This window comes from Hemitrygon akajei, chromosome 4 (assembly GCF_048418815.1).
Source record: "Hemitrygon akajei chromosome 4, sHemAka1.3, whole genome shotgun sequence".
Classification (NCBI taxonomy): Eukaryota; Metazoa; Chordata; class Chondrichthyes; order Myliobatiformes; family Dasyatidae; genus Hemitrygon; species Hemitrygon akajei.
This window is the reverse complement of record NC_133127.1, coordinates 194,466,402-194,480,768: the sequence shown is the minus strand read 5'-3', so window position 1 is coordinate 194,480,768 and position 14,367 is coordinate 194,466,402. Positions and strand designations below refer to the sequence as shown.

General features: G+C 45.3%; 1 protein-coding gene across 1 annotated transcript in view; it reads left to right on the top strand.

Annotated features, from left to right (window-relative positions):
• ints4 (integrator complex subunit 4) overlaps positions 1-14,367 on the top strand; it is a 97,389-nt gene that overhangs the window by 6,222 nt on the left and 76,800 nt on the right. Inside the window, exon 2 of the mRNA XM_073044319.1 lies at positions 13,116-13,313. Coding sequence (XP_072900420.1) covers positions 13,116-13,313 — 198 coding nt within the window. The remainder of the gene's footprint in view (positions 1-13,115; positions 13,314-14,367) is intronic.

Genomic DNA, 14,367 nt, shown 5'->3' with positions numbered 1-14,367 from the left:
GGATGGATTTGTTTGATCTTGGAGTAGGTTAGAAGGTCGGCACAACTTCCTGGTCCGAAGGGACTACTCTGCTGTAATGTGTGTCCTTCGATTCTCATCTGTGTGCTCAGACCTTTCTATAACTTTGCAATCTTTTGAATCTTAGAATCAAACCGATTTCTCATTACTGACATACATTGTAAAGTTTGTTGTTTTGTGGCAAATATGCAGTTGAGGTGAAGTCTTCCGTTTGTCGGGGTCAACCGTGGATGTTGCGTTCCAGCAAGTGATATGCTGGCCTGGGCTGTACAATATGGAGAGCAAGCAGTCGCCCATGCAAGAGGCTTCCCCTTTCCATGATGCCGATGAACTGGAAGGAACAGCAGCAACCGATACGGTTCGGCACCAGCAGCATCGCAGGAGTTGCGATCAGTGTTGAACTCAATGTAGGACTGCCTTAGGGACTCCGGTTCTGGACTTTTCCTTGGGGTTTACACCCAAAGTCTTCCCATGAGTGGAGTCAGCGGAGGTTTGCGATCAGTTTTTCTTCTAGATGAGCTGCCAGTCACTGCCAATGAACCCCATCTACCTGAAGCAACTGGTTTTAAGGCACCAGTAACCCACCTTTGTGCTTTCTCCTGTCAGTAAAAACTGTTCCGCTGGGCGTAATAGCTAAGTCACACACGAAGGGCAGGAGCTGGACTTGATTGGGCACACACACTGGGGGTATTTAATAGATAGTGGGAACTTATCTCCACTACCTTCCCCTGGCTATAACCATATACAGTGAAATACATACCGGTAATTATTATAAGTTACAAAAGATCAATAGTGCAGTAAAGGAATAGCGAGATAATGCTCATGGGTTCATAGACTGTTCAGAAATCTGATGACAGAGGGAAGCAGTTCATTGAGTGTGTGTCTTCAAGCCACTGTGCCTCCCCCCCCCGATGGTAGTGATGAGAAGAGGGCACGTCCTAAACAGTGGGGGGGGGGGGGTTTAATGACAGTGCTTTCTTCTGGGAGCACCACCTTGATGACGGTGTTGTGACTGTGATTGAAGTCACCGGCGACCCTGAACTCTTTATTCACCAGCCAAGCAGGCATCATACTGGAGACACACTTGAAAGAAGAGACTTGCCTGACCCAATATTGCATGACATCTTTATTTGCTAAAGATCAAAGGTAACAGCAGGACAATTCTATAGTTACACTGTGTCTGCAGTGCTTCCTTTGAATTACATATAATTTTCAAGCACTTCCATCTTCACACTTACACTCCAGACACCTAAAATGAATGTTAATCCTCACTCACTCTGGGCTGCGTTCATGCAAATACTGGCATCTGCAGTCAAATGGAATGTTTCTTTGTCTGAAATCAACCCCAGAGTGGAACTCCAAGAACACTATTGTTCTGAGTTGCATTTCAAGTTCAATCTACAATCCATATTCAGATCTGAAGACTGATTGCTTTTAAATTTAATAATTGTTCCATAACTCCAGAATACACCTTGTCGTATGGATGGTCACCTTGTCGTGGTGAAGAGGCTTGTGAGGTCCTGAGAGGGATGTGCTCTGGAGCTCAGCTCCTGGTAGGGTCACCCATGTTGCTGTGGTCAAGGGGAGGTTCCAGACGAAGGGCGATCCCACCAGGACCTCAGTGGTGGAGCTGGCAGAAGATGGTGGCACATCACAATGGCAGTGAGGGCAGAGGAAGGCCACAACAGTGAAGGATCCATTTGTTTTGAACTCCATGCCACTGGCCTCTGATCCTGATCTGTCAAGGACCATGTGGTGGCTGCCCGTGCATCTCTGCATCAAACAAAGTCACGTGCAGGCATTGTTCATTAAGGAAATGCCTTTGATGGAGCTGGGGGAGTCTACAACCCTTTGCATTCCTGTCATTGGAGCCTCCATAGCAGACAGTGATGCAGCCAGCCAGAATGCTTTCCACTGTACATCTGTAGAAATTTGGAAGCATTTTTGGTGACATACTGAATTCCGTTAAATATAGATAATATCTATAGGAAGCATCCTGTTTGGGTACATCATAGCTTGGTACGGCAACCGCACTGCCCAATACCATAAGAAATTACTGCCCCCCCCCCCCCCCCCCCATTAGGCAGAAGATAGAAAAGCCTGAAAGCACATCCCAGCATGCTCTTTCCCACTGTTAACAGACTCTTGAACAGGCCTTGGGTATGATAAGTTAGACATCAACGGGACTGTAGCTGAGAGGGTGAGTAGTTTCAAGTTGCTCGATATGCACGTCACTGAGGATCTTACCTGGACTGTACATTCCGGCTGTGTGGTGAAAAAGAAGCACAACAGCGCCTCTTTCACCTCAGACAGCTGAAGAAGTTCAGCATGAGTCCACAAGTTCTCAGGGCTTCCTACACGGGCACTATCAGAAGTATCCTGACCGGTTGTTTCACCGCCTGGTACGGGAACTGTACTTCCCTCAATCACAGGACACTGCAGAGAGTGGTGCGGACAGCCCAGCGCATCTGTAGATGTGAATTTTCCTCTATTCAGGACATTTACAGCAGCAGGTGTGTAAAAAGGGCCTGTTGGATCATCAGGGACTCCAGTCACTCCAACCACAAACTGTTTGGGCTGCTTCTGTCTGGCCAACAGTACCACAACATTAAGGCCAGGACCGGCAGATTCCGGACGGCTTCTATCACCGGGCCATCAGACTGATCAATACGCACTGATCTCATTGTGTATCTGACTGTACATACATGATACAAAGCAATTACGTATACAATCTTAAGTGTTTGGGCAATATCCACATTTCCCTTCTTTATTGCTTGTACATTGCAACAGAGTTGGATGTAAGAAATAAAAATAAATACAAGTTCATTTGCATCACATGTACAGCTGGTGAGAAGCTGAGAATGAACAGTCCTCAGTCAAATCACACTCTGACGTGACGGAGCTGGGTCCTCGACAGACTGCTAGACTTGACTGACAGCCCCCAGCCGAGCTCCAGCACTGCAATTGGCTTCATATCCACCATCTGTTTTAAATGGCCACCCGTTCCAACAGGGGTGGCGGGGGAACAATTTTATATAATAACATCTACTTTCAATTTTCAAATCGCTGTTAAAGACCTTTGCCTGTTTCATAATCAGTATACCATTAAGTAGCATATTTTCACTGCAATGCTGACAAATCCACTTTTTCAATGCATGTGGAGATCTTTGTTTTTTCAACATTGGGGTGAGGTTGTTTTCCTGACACCACTGTGTCAGGGCATTGACTTCTCCTCTGTAGGCTGTCTCATTGTTGTTGGAAATAAGGCCCTATCAATGTCATGTCATCTACAAATTTGGTCAGCTGATCGGAGCTGTGCGTGACAACACAGTTGTGAGTGTATTGGGATTAGAGGAGGGAGCTCAGGACACAGCCCTGGGGGCTCCTGTGTTGAGGATTTCATGTTTAGACATGGGTCCTAGCCCCAAGGTTTCTCCTTTCGTAAATGCAAATATTCCAAACCCTGAACTGCTTCTGACCCCGAGGGTTTTGGATAGCGAGTGCTCAGCCTGTTCTAACTGGATGTTGTGTGAAAGCATCGTTGTGGATTTTTTTCAGTCTATTGAAGGAGGATGACTGACTGGATTGATCTGTGGAAGTTGCAGTAAAGCAAGAGTTAACATAATGTCCAGGCAAGGATAGATTGTAAATAGAGTGCAAACAGCCCAGGGAGAAAGGTGATTAAAGAGCATAGCTTCCTTTTACAGAGCAAATTCCTGCTTGTATATCACATAGACTGCTTGGATAAAGGCATCTACAGTCATCCCTGACCAACGGACGGCCTAAATGTACGTTTCAGTTCTTTACTTGCAAGGTCAACTGCCATTCACAATAGAGGGGTTAGAAGTCACTAGAAACTGCAAGATGACAACTGATGAAACTTTAAAGTTTGAGTACAGTAATCGTTCAAAGCTCAAAGTAAATTAATGATCAGAGTACACGTGCATTTCCATATACAACCCTGATAGAATCAATGACAGACTGTACCACCTGGTGTATAGCCAGGGTGCAAAGGACAACAAACTCTGCAAATATAAAAAGGAAATAAATAATAATAAATAAGCAATAAATATCAAGAACATGAGATGAGTCCTTGAAAGTGACATCATTGGTTGTGCAAACATTTCAGTGATGGGGCAAGTGAAGCTATCCCCTTTGGTTCAGGGTCTGATGGTGGAGGGGTAATAACTGTTCCTGAACCTGATGCTTGAGTTGTGAAGCTCCTGTACCACCTTCTGGATAGTAGCAGTGAGGAGAGAGCATAACCTGAGTGGGTGCTGCTTTCTTGCGACAGCGCTTAACGGTGGGGAGAGCTTTACCCGTGGTGGACTGGGCCACATCCACTACTTTTTGTAGGATTTTCATTTCAAGGCATTGGTGTTTGCGTACCAGGCTGTGATGCAAACTGTCAATATACTCTCCACTACACTACTCTCTACTATAGAAGTTTGTCAAAGTCTTAGATGTCATGCTAAATCTTTTCAAACTCCTAAGGAGGTAGAGGTGCTGCTGTGCTTTCTTCGTAATTGCACTTATGTGCTGGGCCCAGGACAGGTCCTGTGAAATAATAACACCATGTGTTCTGCTTGGAGATCCTAGGCTTGAAAACTAACATGAACTGGTCAAGCCTTTAAAGAAAAAGAGCAGAGAAGAAATGGATTGAAACATTACAAACCTAATCCCCAAATGGTCTAAACTAAGCCTAATAACTTAAAAAAACCAACTCCCCAAACAATCTGAACTAAATAACTAGGCCTGAAAATACTGATTGGATCTATAAAATTTGAGCATTGAGAATAGGATGGCATGTTCCCTGTTAATTAATCCAGACTGGAGACTCCATACATCCAGATACAAAACTACACAAAGCAGGGAAGGTATATCCTCTTTGAACACACGTAGAGTCCCGTCCCTCCCCCCCCCTCCCCCCATGCAGACCCACTAAAGTGGCACCGCAGCCCATTCCACAGGTAGCTGAACAGCAGTGTGGTGCCCCAGAACAACTGCTCCCCAAGCAGGCCAGGCAAAAACCTTCTCTTCCAGGCCCCTCTCTCCCCGCCAGGCTTTATGTGCGTGTGTTCTGAGTCCAGTTATGGGTGACGACAGGTCACAGTGTTGGCTCAAAATTAAGACAATAGGTTCCAGTCACGCTCCAGAGATCTGAGCACATAACCTAAGGCTGCAATATGATTCAGCCAAGGAGCAAGGCTACAGTCCTGGAGAAAACATTTTGGTGAGACTCTGAACGTAGACTCTGAGAGATTTTTCAGACATAGGAACAGAATTAGGCCATTTGCCCTATCCAGTCTGTTCCACCTTTCAATCATGACTAATTTATTATCCCTCTCAGCCCCATTCTCCTGTCATTCCCTTGTAACATTTGATATGCTTAATAATCAAGAACTTATCAACCTCTGCCTTAAATACACCCAGTGACCTGACCTCCACAACTGTCTGTGGCAATGAATTTCACAGATTGACCACCCTCTGGCTAAAGAAATTCCTCCTCATCTTTCTTCTAAAAGGACGCCCCTCTCTTCTGAGGCTGTGCCCTCTGGTCATAGATTCCCCACTATGGGAAACATCCTCTCCACATCCACTTTATCTAAGGCATTTCAATATTTGATAGAGTTCAATGTGATTCCGCCCCCACACTTCATTCTGCTAGACCAGAGAGTACAGTCCCAGTGCCATCAAACTCTCCTCATACGTTAACCCTTTCATTCCTGGGGTCATTCTCATGTACCTCCTGTGGAGCCTCTCCAATGCCAGCACAGCCTTTCAGTTGCGAGGTTGTAAGCAAATCCATGGCAACAGAATTGACTTTGGAATTGAATTTAATTGACTTTATTTCTTACATCCTTCACGTACATAAGGAGTAAAAATCTTTACGTTACGTCTCCACCTAAATGTGCAGTGTGCGATCATAGTAATTTATAATAAATAGAACAGTCAATGTAACATAGAATACACTCAACTCAGCATGAGTTCATCAGTCTGATGGCCTGGTGGAAGAAGCCTGTTGGTCCTGGCTTTTATGCTGCGGTACCGTTTCCTGGATGGTAGCAGCTGTAACAGTTTGTGTTTGGGGTGACTGGGGTCCCCAATGATCCTTCGGGCCGCTTTTACACACCTGTCCTTGTAAACGTCCTGAATAGTGGGAAATTCACACTACAGATGCACTGGGCTGTCCGCACCACTCTCTGCAGAGTCCTGCGATTGAGGGAGGTACAGTTCCCATACCAGGCAGTGACACAGCCAGTCAGGATGCTCTCAATTGTGCCCCTGTAGAAAGTTCTTAGGATTTGGGGGCCCATACCAAACTTTCTCAACCGTCTGAGGTGAAAGAGGCGCTGTTGTGCCTTTTTTACCACACAGCTGGTGTGTACAGACCACGTGAGGTCCTCGGTGATGCTGATGCTGAGGAACTTAAAGCTGTTCACCCTCTCAACCACAGATCCATTGACGTCAATAGGGGTTAGCCCGTCTCCATTCCTCCTGTAGTCCACAGCCAGCTCCTTTGTTTTTGTGACATTGAGGGAGAGGTTGTTCTCTTGACACCACTGGGTCAGAGAGATGACTGACATTGTCATCTGAGGGAAAAGATACTCTCCACTCCAAATGTTTTTAATAGTGTTCCATGTTAAGCCTTATTGAATTTTGCCCCAGTGCATTAACTTAATGGCTGTTTGCAAATTGACAGATCCACACAGATCTATCAGAATCAGGTGTATTATCACTGACATACAGTACTGTGCGAAATCTTAGGCACATATGGATAGCCAGGGTGCCGAAGAATTTTGCATAGTAGTGTATTTGTCAACGGGAGCCCAAAAGATGTCAGAAATAGTGAGGGTGGAGCATCTCTGGGAGAGTGTGGGTTGGTTGCTAGGGGTGGGTAGTGTTGTGGTGCAGACGTTCTCAGCCTGCAACTGCAGCCAAGGCAAACTGATCTTAAACAATTGGTTTATTGATCATTACAGAGTTTCTCTGGTGCTTCCTGCTCCCTCCCTTCTCCTTTCCCCAACCATTATTCTGTGGGGCGACACGGTAGTGTAGTGATTAGCATATTGCTATACAGTACAGGTGACCCAGGCTCAATTCCCACCGCTGTCTGTAAGGAGTTTGTACATTCTCGTCATGGCTGTGAGGGTTTCTTCCGAGTGCTCCGGTTTCCCCCCACAGCCCAAACATGTACCAGTCGGTAGGTTAGTTGGTCATTGTAAATTGTAATTAGGCTAGGGTTAAATTGGGGAATAGTGGACAGTGTGACTGGAATTCTGTGCTGTATCTCAGTAAATAAATAAATACCCCTCTCCCTGCCCCCTTTCCACTCTCACTCGGTCCAGGACAGGTTATCCGAAATGAAAACACTGAGGAATTTAAAGCTTCTGACTCCCGACGATTCCTCCATGGTCTTGCTGACATTGAGTAAGTGGTTTGTCATTGTGATACCACTTAGCCAGATTTGAAATCACTAGCAAATCTATTGTAAACAAATGTGGAGTATTTACCATCGGAGTGAATAGTGCACAGGGAAAACGGTCTGCCTCGCCATTTATTTGCGCTCTGCAGTAGACTCAGTTACATTCTTTCCTTTCCCACATCTGGAATCTTTTTTCCAAATTTGCTAATTATTGTCACATTTACCAAGGTACATTTGAAAGACTTCTGTTTGCGTCCCATCTAGACAGATTATCGGTCAACGTTCCAGCCTCTCTCTGTACGTTCTCCCCATGACCATGCGAGTTTCCTCCGGGTGCTTTAGTTTCCTTCTGCGTTCCACAGACGTACAGGCTAACGTTAGTTGTAGGCGTGCTGCGTTGGCGCCAGGAGCACAGTGACGCTTACAGCTGCCCCCAACACGATCCTTGCTGATTTGATTTGATGCAAACGACGCATTTTACTGCATGCTTTGATGTACGTGTGACAAAGAAAACTGATCTTTATCTATAAATCAAGCTAATATAAAAGGAAAAGCAGTAAGAATGCAGAACATGGCGTTGCAAGTACAGAGAAAGTGCAAACACAAAATACTCTGCAGATGCTGGGATCAAAGCAATACGCGCAACACACTGGAGGAACTCAGGCTATGTCCACACTACACCGGATAAATCCGTAACTGAAGCTTATTCGTAAGGCCAATGATGTTGTGGGGGTGGAACTGGACTCTCTGGCGGTGGTGTCTGAAAAGAGGATGCTGTCCAAGTTGCATGCCATCTTGGACAATGACTCCCATCCATTCCATACTGTACTGGTTAGGCACAGGAGTACATTCAGCCAGAGACTCATTCCACCGAGATGTAACACTGAGCATCATAGGAAGTAATTCCTGCCTGTGGCCATCAAACTTTACAACTCCTCCCTCAGAGTGTCAGACACCCTGAGCCAATAGGCTGGTCCTGGACTTATTTCCACTTGGCATGATTAACATTATTATTTAATTATTTATGGTTTTATATTGCTATATTTCTTTACTATTCTTGGTTGGTGCAGCTGTAACAAAACCCAATTTCCCTCGGGATCAATAAAGTATGTCTATCTGTCTGTTCTCTTCGTTTTTACCCTTCATCCACACTAAAACAGCGTTTTCGTTCCCTGGAACCGGAGCTTTTCAGAAATGCTTTCCAGGGTGTGCAATTTTGAAAACGCTGGATTGGCCGGACCAGTGTGGACGGGGTAACCGGAGACTTCTGAAAATGCTGTCAGACGGCAGCGCGCTGTTTCATTGTTTTCTTGAACTCAACCTAACAATTTCAGAACAGACGGCAACGAAACTGACGCCAGAAGAGTTAGAAATGTACTCACCAAATGCTTTGACCCATAACTTACTGAATAAATAAGTATGCTCACTTTGCCCTGTTTTCTGTCCTTGCTCGTATGAAGGTGGTTTACCTATTTATGCAAGTACTTCTCTGACAATAGATGTGTAACAGCCTAATGTAACATTGTATGGAAATACAAGATAACACTGATGCAGACATGTTTTATACATTTAACAAGGTGCTTTATTAATGCAACAGAGTTAGTCAGTTTTTCAGTGTTCTTCGTCAGCCGGGTCAATCTGTCCGTGAACTCCCTGTCGGTTGCTGCTGTACGCTCCATTATGTGTGTTTTTTTGCTTTTAAATTCTTCTACGCGAAAGCCAACAGCTGTCCGAAGTTTTAAGTTTTTCTAGTCTGTAACAACACAAACGCACACTTTTACGGTGAGATTCGACACCAAACATGTCACTTGTTTTCGGTAGATGTGTGCTGCGCATGCGCAGTAGGAAGGGATTCGCTGAAATCTCCGTTTCAATGCGGATAGAGATATTTTAAAAAATGCACAGTGTGGACGCCTATCGTTTTTACGCAAAACCGGCATTTTCAAAATTATCCGGTCTAGTGTGGACGTAGTCTCAGCAGGTCGGGCAGCATCCATGGAAACAAGCAGTCAACGTTTCGGGCCAAGACCCTTCGTCAGGACTGAAGAGGGAGGGGGCAGGGGCCCTATAAAGAAGGTGGGGGGAGGGTGGGAGGTGGCAGGTGAACTACGGTAGCGGGTCTGGGTCAGGATGTGGTCGAAGAGTTGGAGAGAGGCAGAGATCACAGAGGGGGAGCAGTGAGGGGGTTTCTTACTGAACTCCCGTTGAAGGGGAGATGCTCGACCTGCTGAGTTCCTCCAGCTTGTTGTGCATGTTGCTTTGACCCCAGCATCTGCAGCGTATTTTGTGTTTACGATTCGCTACTCCACTGCAAAGTCTCTTTGAGGTATGCCTACCCTGAAGAAGTTTAAATCTTCCCTTGGATGGGAGTTCAGTGAGACCCTCTCTCACTGCTCCCCCTCTGTGATCTCCGCCTCTTCAACCACATCCTGACCCAGACCCGCTACTGTAGTTCACCTACTGGCCTTCTCTTTCCCACCCTCCCCCCACCTTCTTCATAGGGCCCCCGCCCCCTATCTCTTCAGTCCTAATGAAGGGTCTCGGCCCGAAACGTTGACTGTTCGTTTCCATGGGTGCTGCCCGACCAGTGTGTTGTGCGTGTTGCAGAGAAAGTGCAGGTAGACAATAGGGTATAAGGACCGTGACCCCAATAGATCAAGGTTTCATGCATTATTGTACAAGAGCTCCATTTAAGAGGCTTGAGTGAGCCTCCCATCCCTCTACATCTCACCCCATCTTCACTATTTCCTATTCCTCTCTTCTATAGGATCACAAGACATAGGAGCAGAATTAGGCCATTCTCCCCATAACCCTTGATGCTTTTACTAATCAACCTCAGCTTTAACTATATCGAATGACTTGAGCTCCACAGCCGTCCATGGCAATGAAATCCTCAGATTCACCACCCTCTGGCTAAAGATGTACTTCCCTCAGATGTACAGCCAAGTTCCTTTTAAACTATGTCTCAGCAGTTCACAGCCATTCCGTCACAGAGCATTTTGCACTGAGGGGTCTCGGCCTGAAGCATCGACTCTTTATTCCTCTCCATTGATGCTGCCTGGCCTGCTGAGTTCCTCCAGCATTTTGTGTGTGTTACTCTGGACTTCCAGCATCTGCAGAATCTCTTGTGTTTATTCCACAGTCTGAATAAGACATTTCCCAGTGTGTTCAGTTGCGTCTATTTTATATCTTTAAATTTAATTAGGGACACAGCATGCCAACGAGCCCACACCGACCGATTATACCCATGTGACCAATTAACCTACTAATCTGTACATCTTTTTGATTAGTCAGGGCATCAAAGGTTATGGGGAGAAGACAGGAGAATGGGGTTGAGAGGAATAATAAATCAGCCATGATCGATTAGCACAGCAGGCTCAATGGGCTGAAAAGCCTAATTCTGCTCCTATGTCTTATGGTCTTTGGGATGTGGGAGGAATCTGGAACATCTACATGGACACGGGGAGAGCAGTGAGAATTGAATAGTGCTGTAATTGTGTTACGCTACTGTGTGGTCCTGTTTATTGCTTATAGCCAAACATCTCTGTGTACTGGTTTACATACACTGCCCAACCAAAAAATAGCCTTTCTGTTGATAAATGTTTAAGATAATTAGCCAGAGAACAGAGGGAGAACTTTTATTTTCATCCAATACTTTATGATTCAGTATGCTGCCTGAAGCCAATTCAGTACGAAGTTTCAGAATAGAAATGGATAAATAATAAATGGTGATGTTCAGAGTTCAAAGAAAATTTATTATCAAAAATGCATACAAAAGTCTTCGGCACACATATAGTTAGAATGGCTAAGACATTTGCACAGTACTGTAGTAATTTAATATATTGCACTGTAGTGCTGATACAAAAAAAACAAATTTCATTTCATATGTGAGTGATGATAAACCTGATTCTGATGTTGGTCTCTATTGTGGACTGAAAGTGGGAAGGGGGCAGGGAGAGGGGAATCATGTTTGGGGAAGAGCGAAGTGAGACAGTGGGCGCGGGGAGCACCGCAGAGACACTCTGTAATGGTCAATAAACCAATTGTTTGGAATCAAATGACCGAGCCTGGTATCTCATGGCTGAGTGAGTCTGCACCTGCGCGAATCTCCACCCTTGGCACTCCTCCTCTGCTACCTTTCCGCAGCGCTCCACCTTTGCCATTTCCTGTATCCCTTACTCCTGCCAGATTTACAAATACTGATAAATACTGTACTGTGCAAAAGTCTTAGGCACCCCAGCTGTATTTATGTGCCTTGGACTTTTGCACGCTACTATATATGTCATCATATGCTATCCTGAGATTCATTGGGACTTAGTAAATACCAAAAAAAACCACAATAGTAAATGCAAAAGAGAAACTGCAAATACAAAAAGAGAGAGGGAGAAATAAGTAAATAAGCAATAAGTATTGAAAACATGAGATGAAGAGTCCTTGAAGATGAGTCCATAGGTCGTAGGAACAGTTCAGTGTTGAGCTGAGTAAAGTTATCACCCTCGTTCAAGAGCTTGATGACTGAGGGCTAATAACTGTTCCTGAAGCTGGTGATGTAGGTCCTGAAGCTCCTGTACCTCCTTCCCGATGGCAGCAGCGAGAAAGGAGCATGACCTGTGTGGTGCGGGTCCTTGATGATGCTGTCCTGTGACAGCGCTCCATGTTGCAGATGCTGGGGACCTGCCCTGGGCCCAACATATTGATGCAATCTCAACAAAGTTACACTGAGCCCATGGTCCTGAAAAATGTTGTCTCGTTTTTACAGTGTACTGTACCAGCAGTTATGGTCGAAATGACAATAAAAAGTGACTTGACTTGACTTGACTGAAGGTTAAACTTAATTAGGAGTTTGAGGAGATTTGGTATGTTACCAAAGACTAGCAAATTTCTACAGATCTACTGTGGAGAACTTTCTAACTGGTTGCACACCGTCTGGAATTTAGAGACCTTGCCTAGGATCGGAAAAAGCTTTAGAGGGTTGTAAACTCAGCCCGCTCTGTCATGGGCACTAGCCTCTCCAGTGTCGAGGACATCTTCAAAAGGCGATACGTCAAGAAGGCGGCAGCCATTATGTAGGACCTTCAGCATCCAGGGCATTCCCTCTTTCCCTCTTCTCATTATTACTATCGGGGGAGGTTACAGGAGCCTGCAGAAAGCCGGTGATGTAGGAACAACAGCTATCACTCTGCCACAGATTTTTGAACAGTCCATGAACCCAGGATTGCTTCCACAATATTTTGCTCTCTGTTGCGCTTTATTTATTTATTTATATATTTCTTATTGAAACCACGCCACCTGCTAATCCCTCGAATTAACTAATCACAGGACAATTCACACTGACCAATTAACCTACTAACCGGTATGTCTGTGGGAGGAAACTGGAGCACCCAGAGGAAACCCACATGGTCATGGGAAGAACATTACAAACTTTCTTGCAGAGGACACCCGAACTGATGTTTGACCTCCGACATCCTGAACTGTAATAGCGTCGCGCTAACCGCTGTGCTACTGTGGCGCTCAACATATAGTAATTTTTATGTGTATTGTTCTGTACCGCTGCCGCAAAAGAACAAATTTATAGTGATATAAATTTTCTTTGAACTTTGAAATTTGAAAACATTTATCAGTGATAATAAACCTGATTCTGATTCTCATGTTTTTCTGTCTCTGAAAATAGCAACAGCCCCATGAAGAGGTTCCAGCCAAGAAGCTCCGACTGGCGAAGCCCAGTAAATCCGCAGCCCTCCACATTGACCTGTGCAAATCCACGAGCCCCACTGAAGCGTTGCAGTACCTTCTACAGTTTGCAAAGAAGCCCGTGGAGGCTGAGAGCGTGGAGGGAGTGGTGCGGATCCTCCTTGACCACTACTATAAGGTACAGCCCTCGCCATAGTCGGTGGTTTCTAACCAACACTCACACCTTCTGGTCAAGGTGACGCTGAGCTGCGATGTCCGCCAAAGCTGTGGCTCCGACTTGGCTATGTTTAGGTTTGTAGGGATGATTTTCAAGTTCTGGGACAGTCTGTTATTCCCATTCCTGTGCTGTGCAGGTATCCAATATTCCGTTTATAGATGAGTACAGCCAAACGAAACCGCTACCGCAGGGCCACGATGCAAAACACAGTGCCAACAGTCACGCACAGCACAAGGCACATTTAATTCCAATAGATAGATAGATACTTTATTCATCCCCATGGGGAAATTCAACTTTTTTCCAATGTCCCATACACTTGTTGTAGCAAAACTAATTACATACAATACTTAACTCAGTAAAAAATATGATATGCATCTAAATCACTATCTCAAAAAGCATTAATAGCTTTTAAAAAGTTCTTAAGTCCTGGCTAAAACATACAGTCACACGAAGTATATGTAGCCCAAGTCCCTGAGTCTCATGGCCTGTAGATTGATGGTGCATGGGCTATTGTCCTGGAACCACTTTTCTGCAAGAACAAGCCCACAGTAGTTCCTCATCACACCACTGGTACAGAGCGGGGAGTTAGGGGTCAGGTTAGGGTTTAGGGACAGGGATGAGGTGGGGAGTTAGAGGTCAGAGCAGTGAATGAAGAGTTAAGGGCAGGAGCCTGTGGTTGGCATACAGGTCAGAGCACTGCACAGTTGAAGGCCAGCGACCTGTGGGGGTCAGGTCAGCAGGCATTGAAGACCAGCGATCCCCATGGTCAAGGGCTGTGGACAGTGGGCCATGACTGCATGGGCCAGTTGTGTGAATAAATAAATGAAGCAGAGAACATGAGTTATAGTGTCCATGAAAATGTGTCTGTAGGTTGTGGAATCAGTTCAAAGTTGAAGTGAGTGAGGTTATCCACCCTGGTTCAGGAACTTGATGATCGGGGGGGTAATAACTGTTCCTGAACCTAGTGGTGTGGGTCCTGAGGCTTCTTTACCTCCTTCCTGATAGCAGAAGCGAT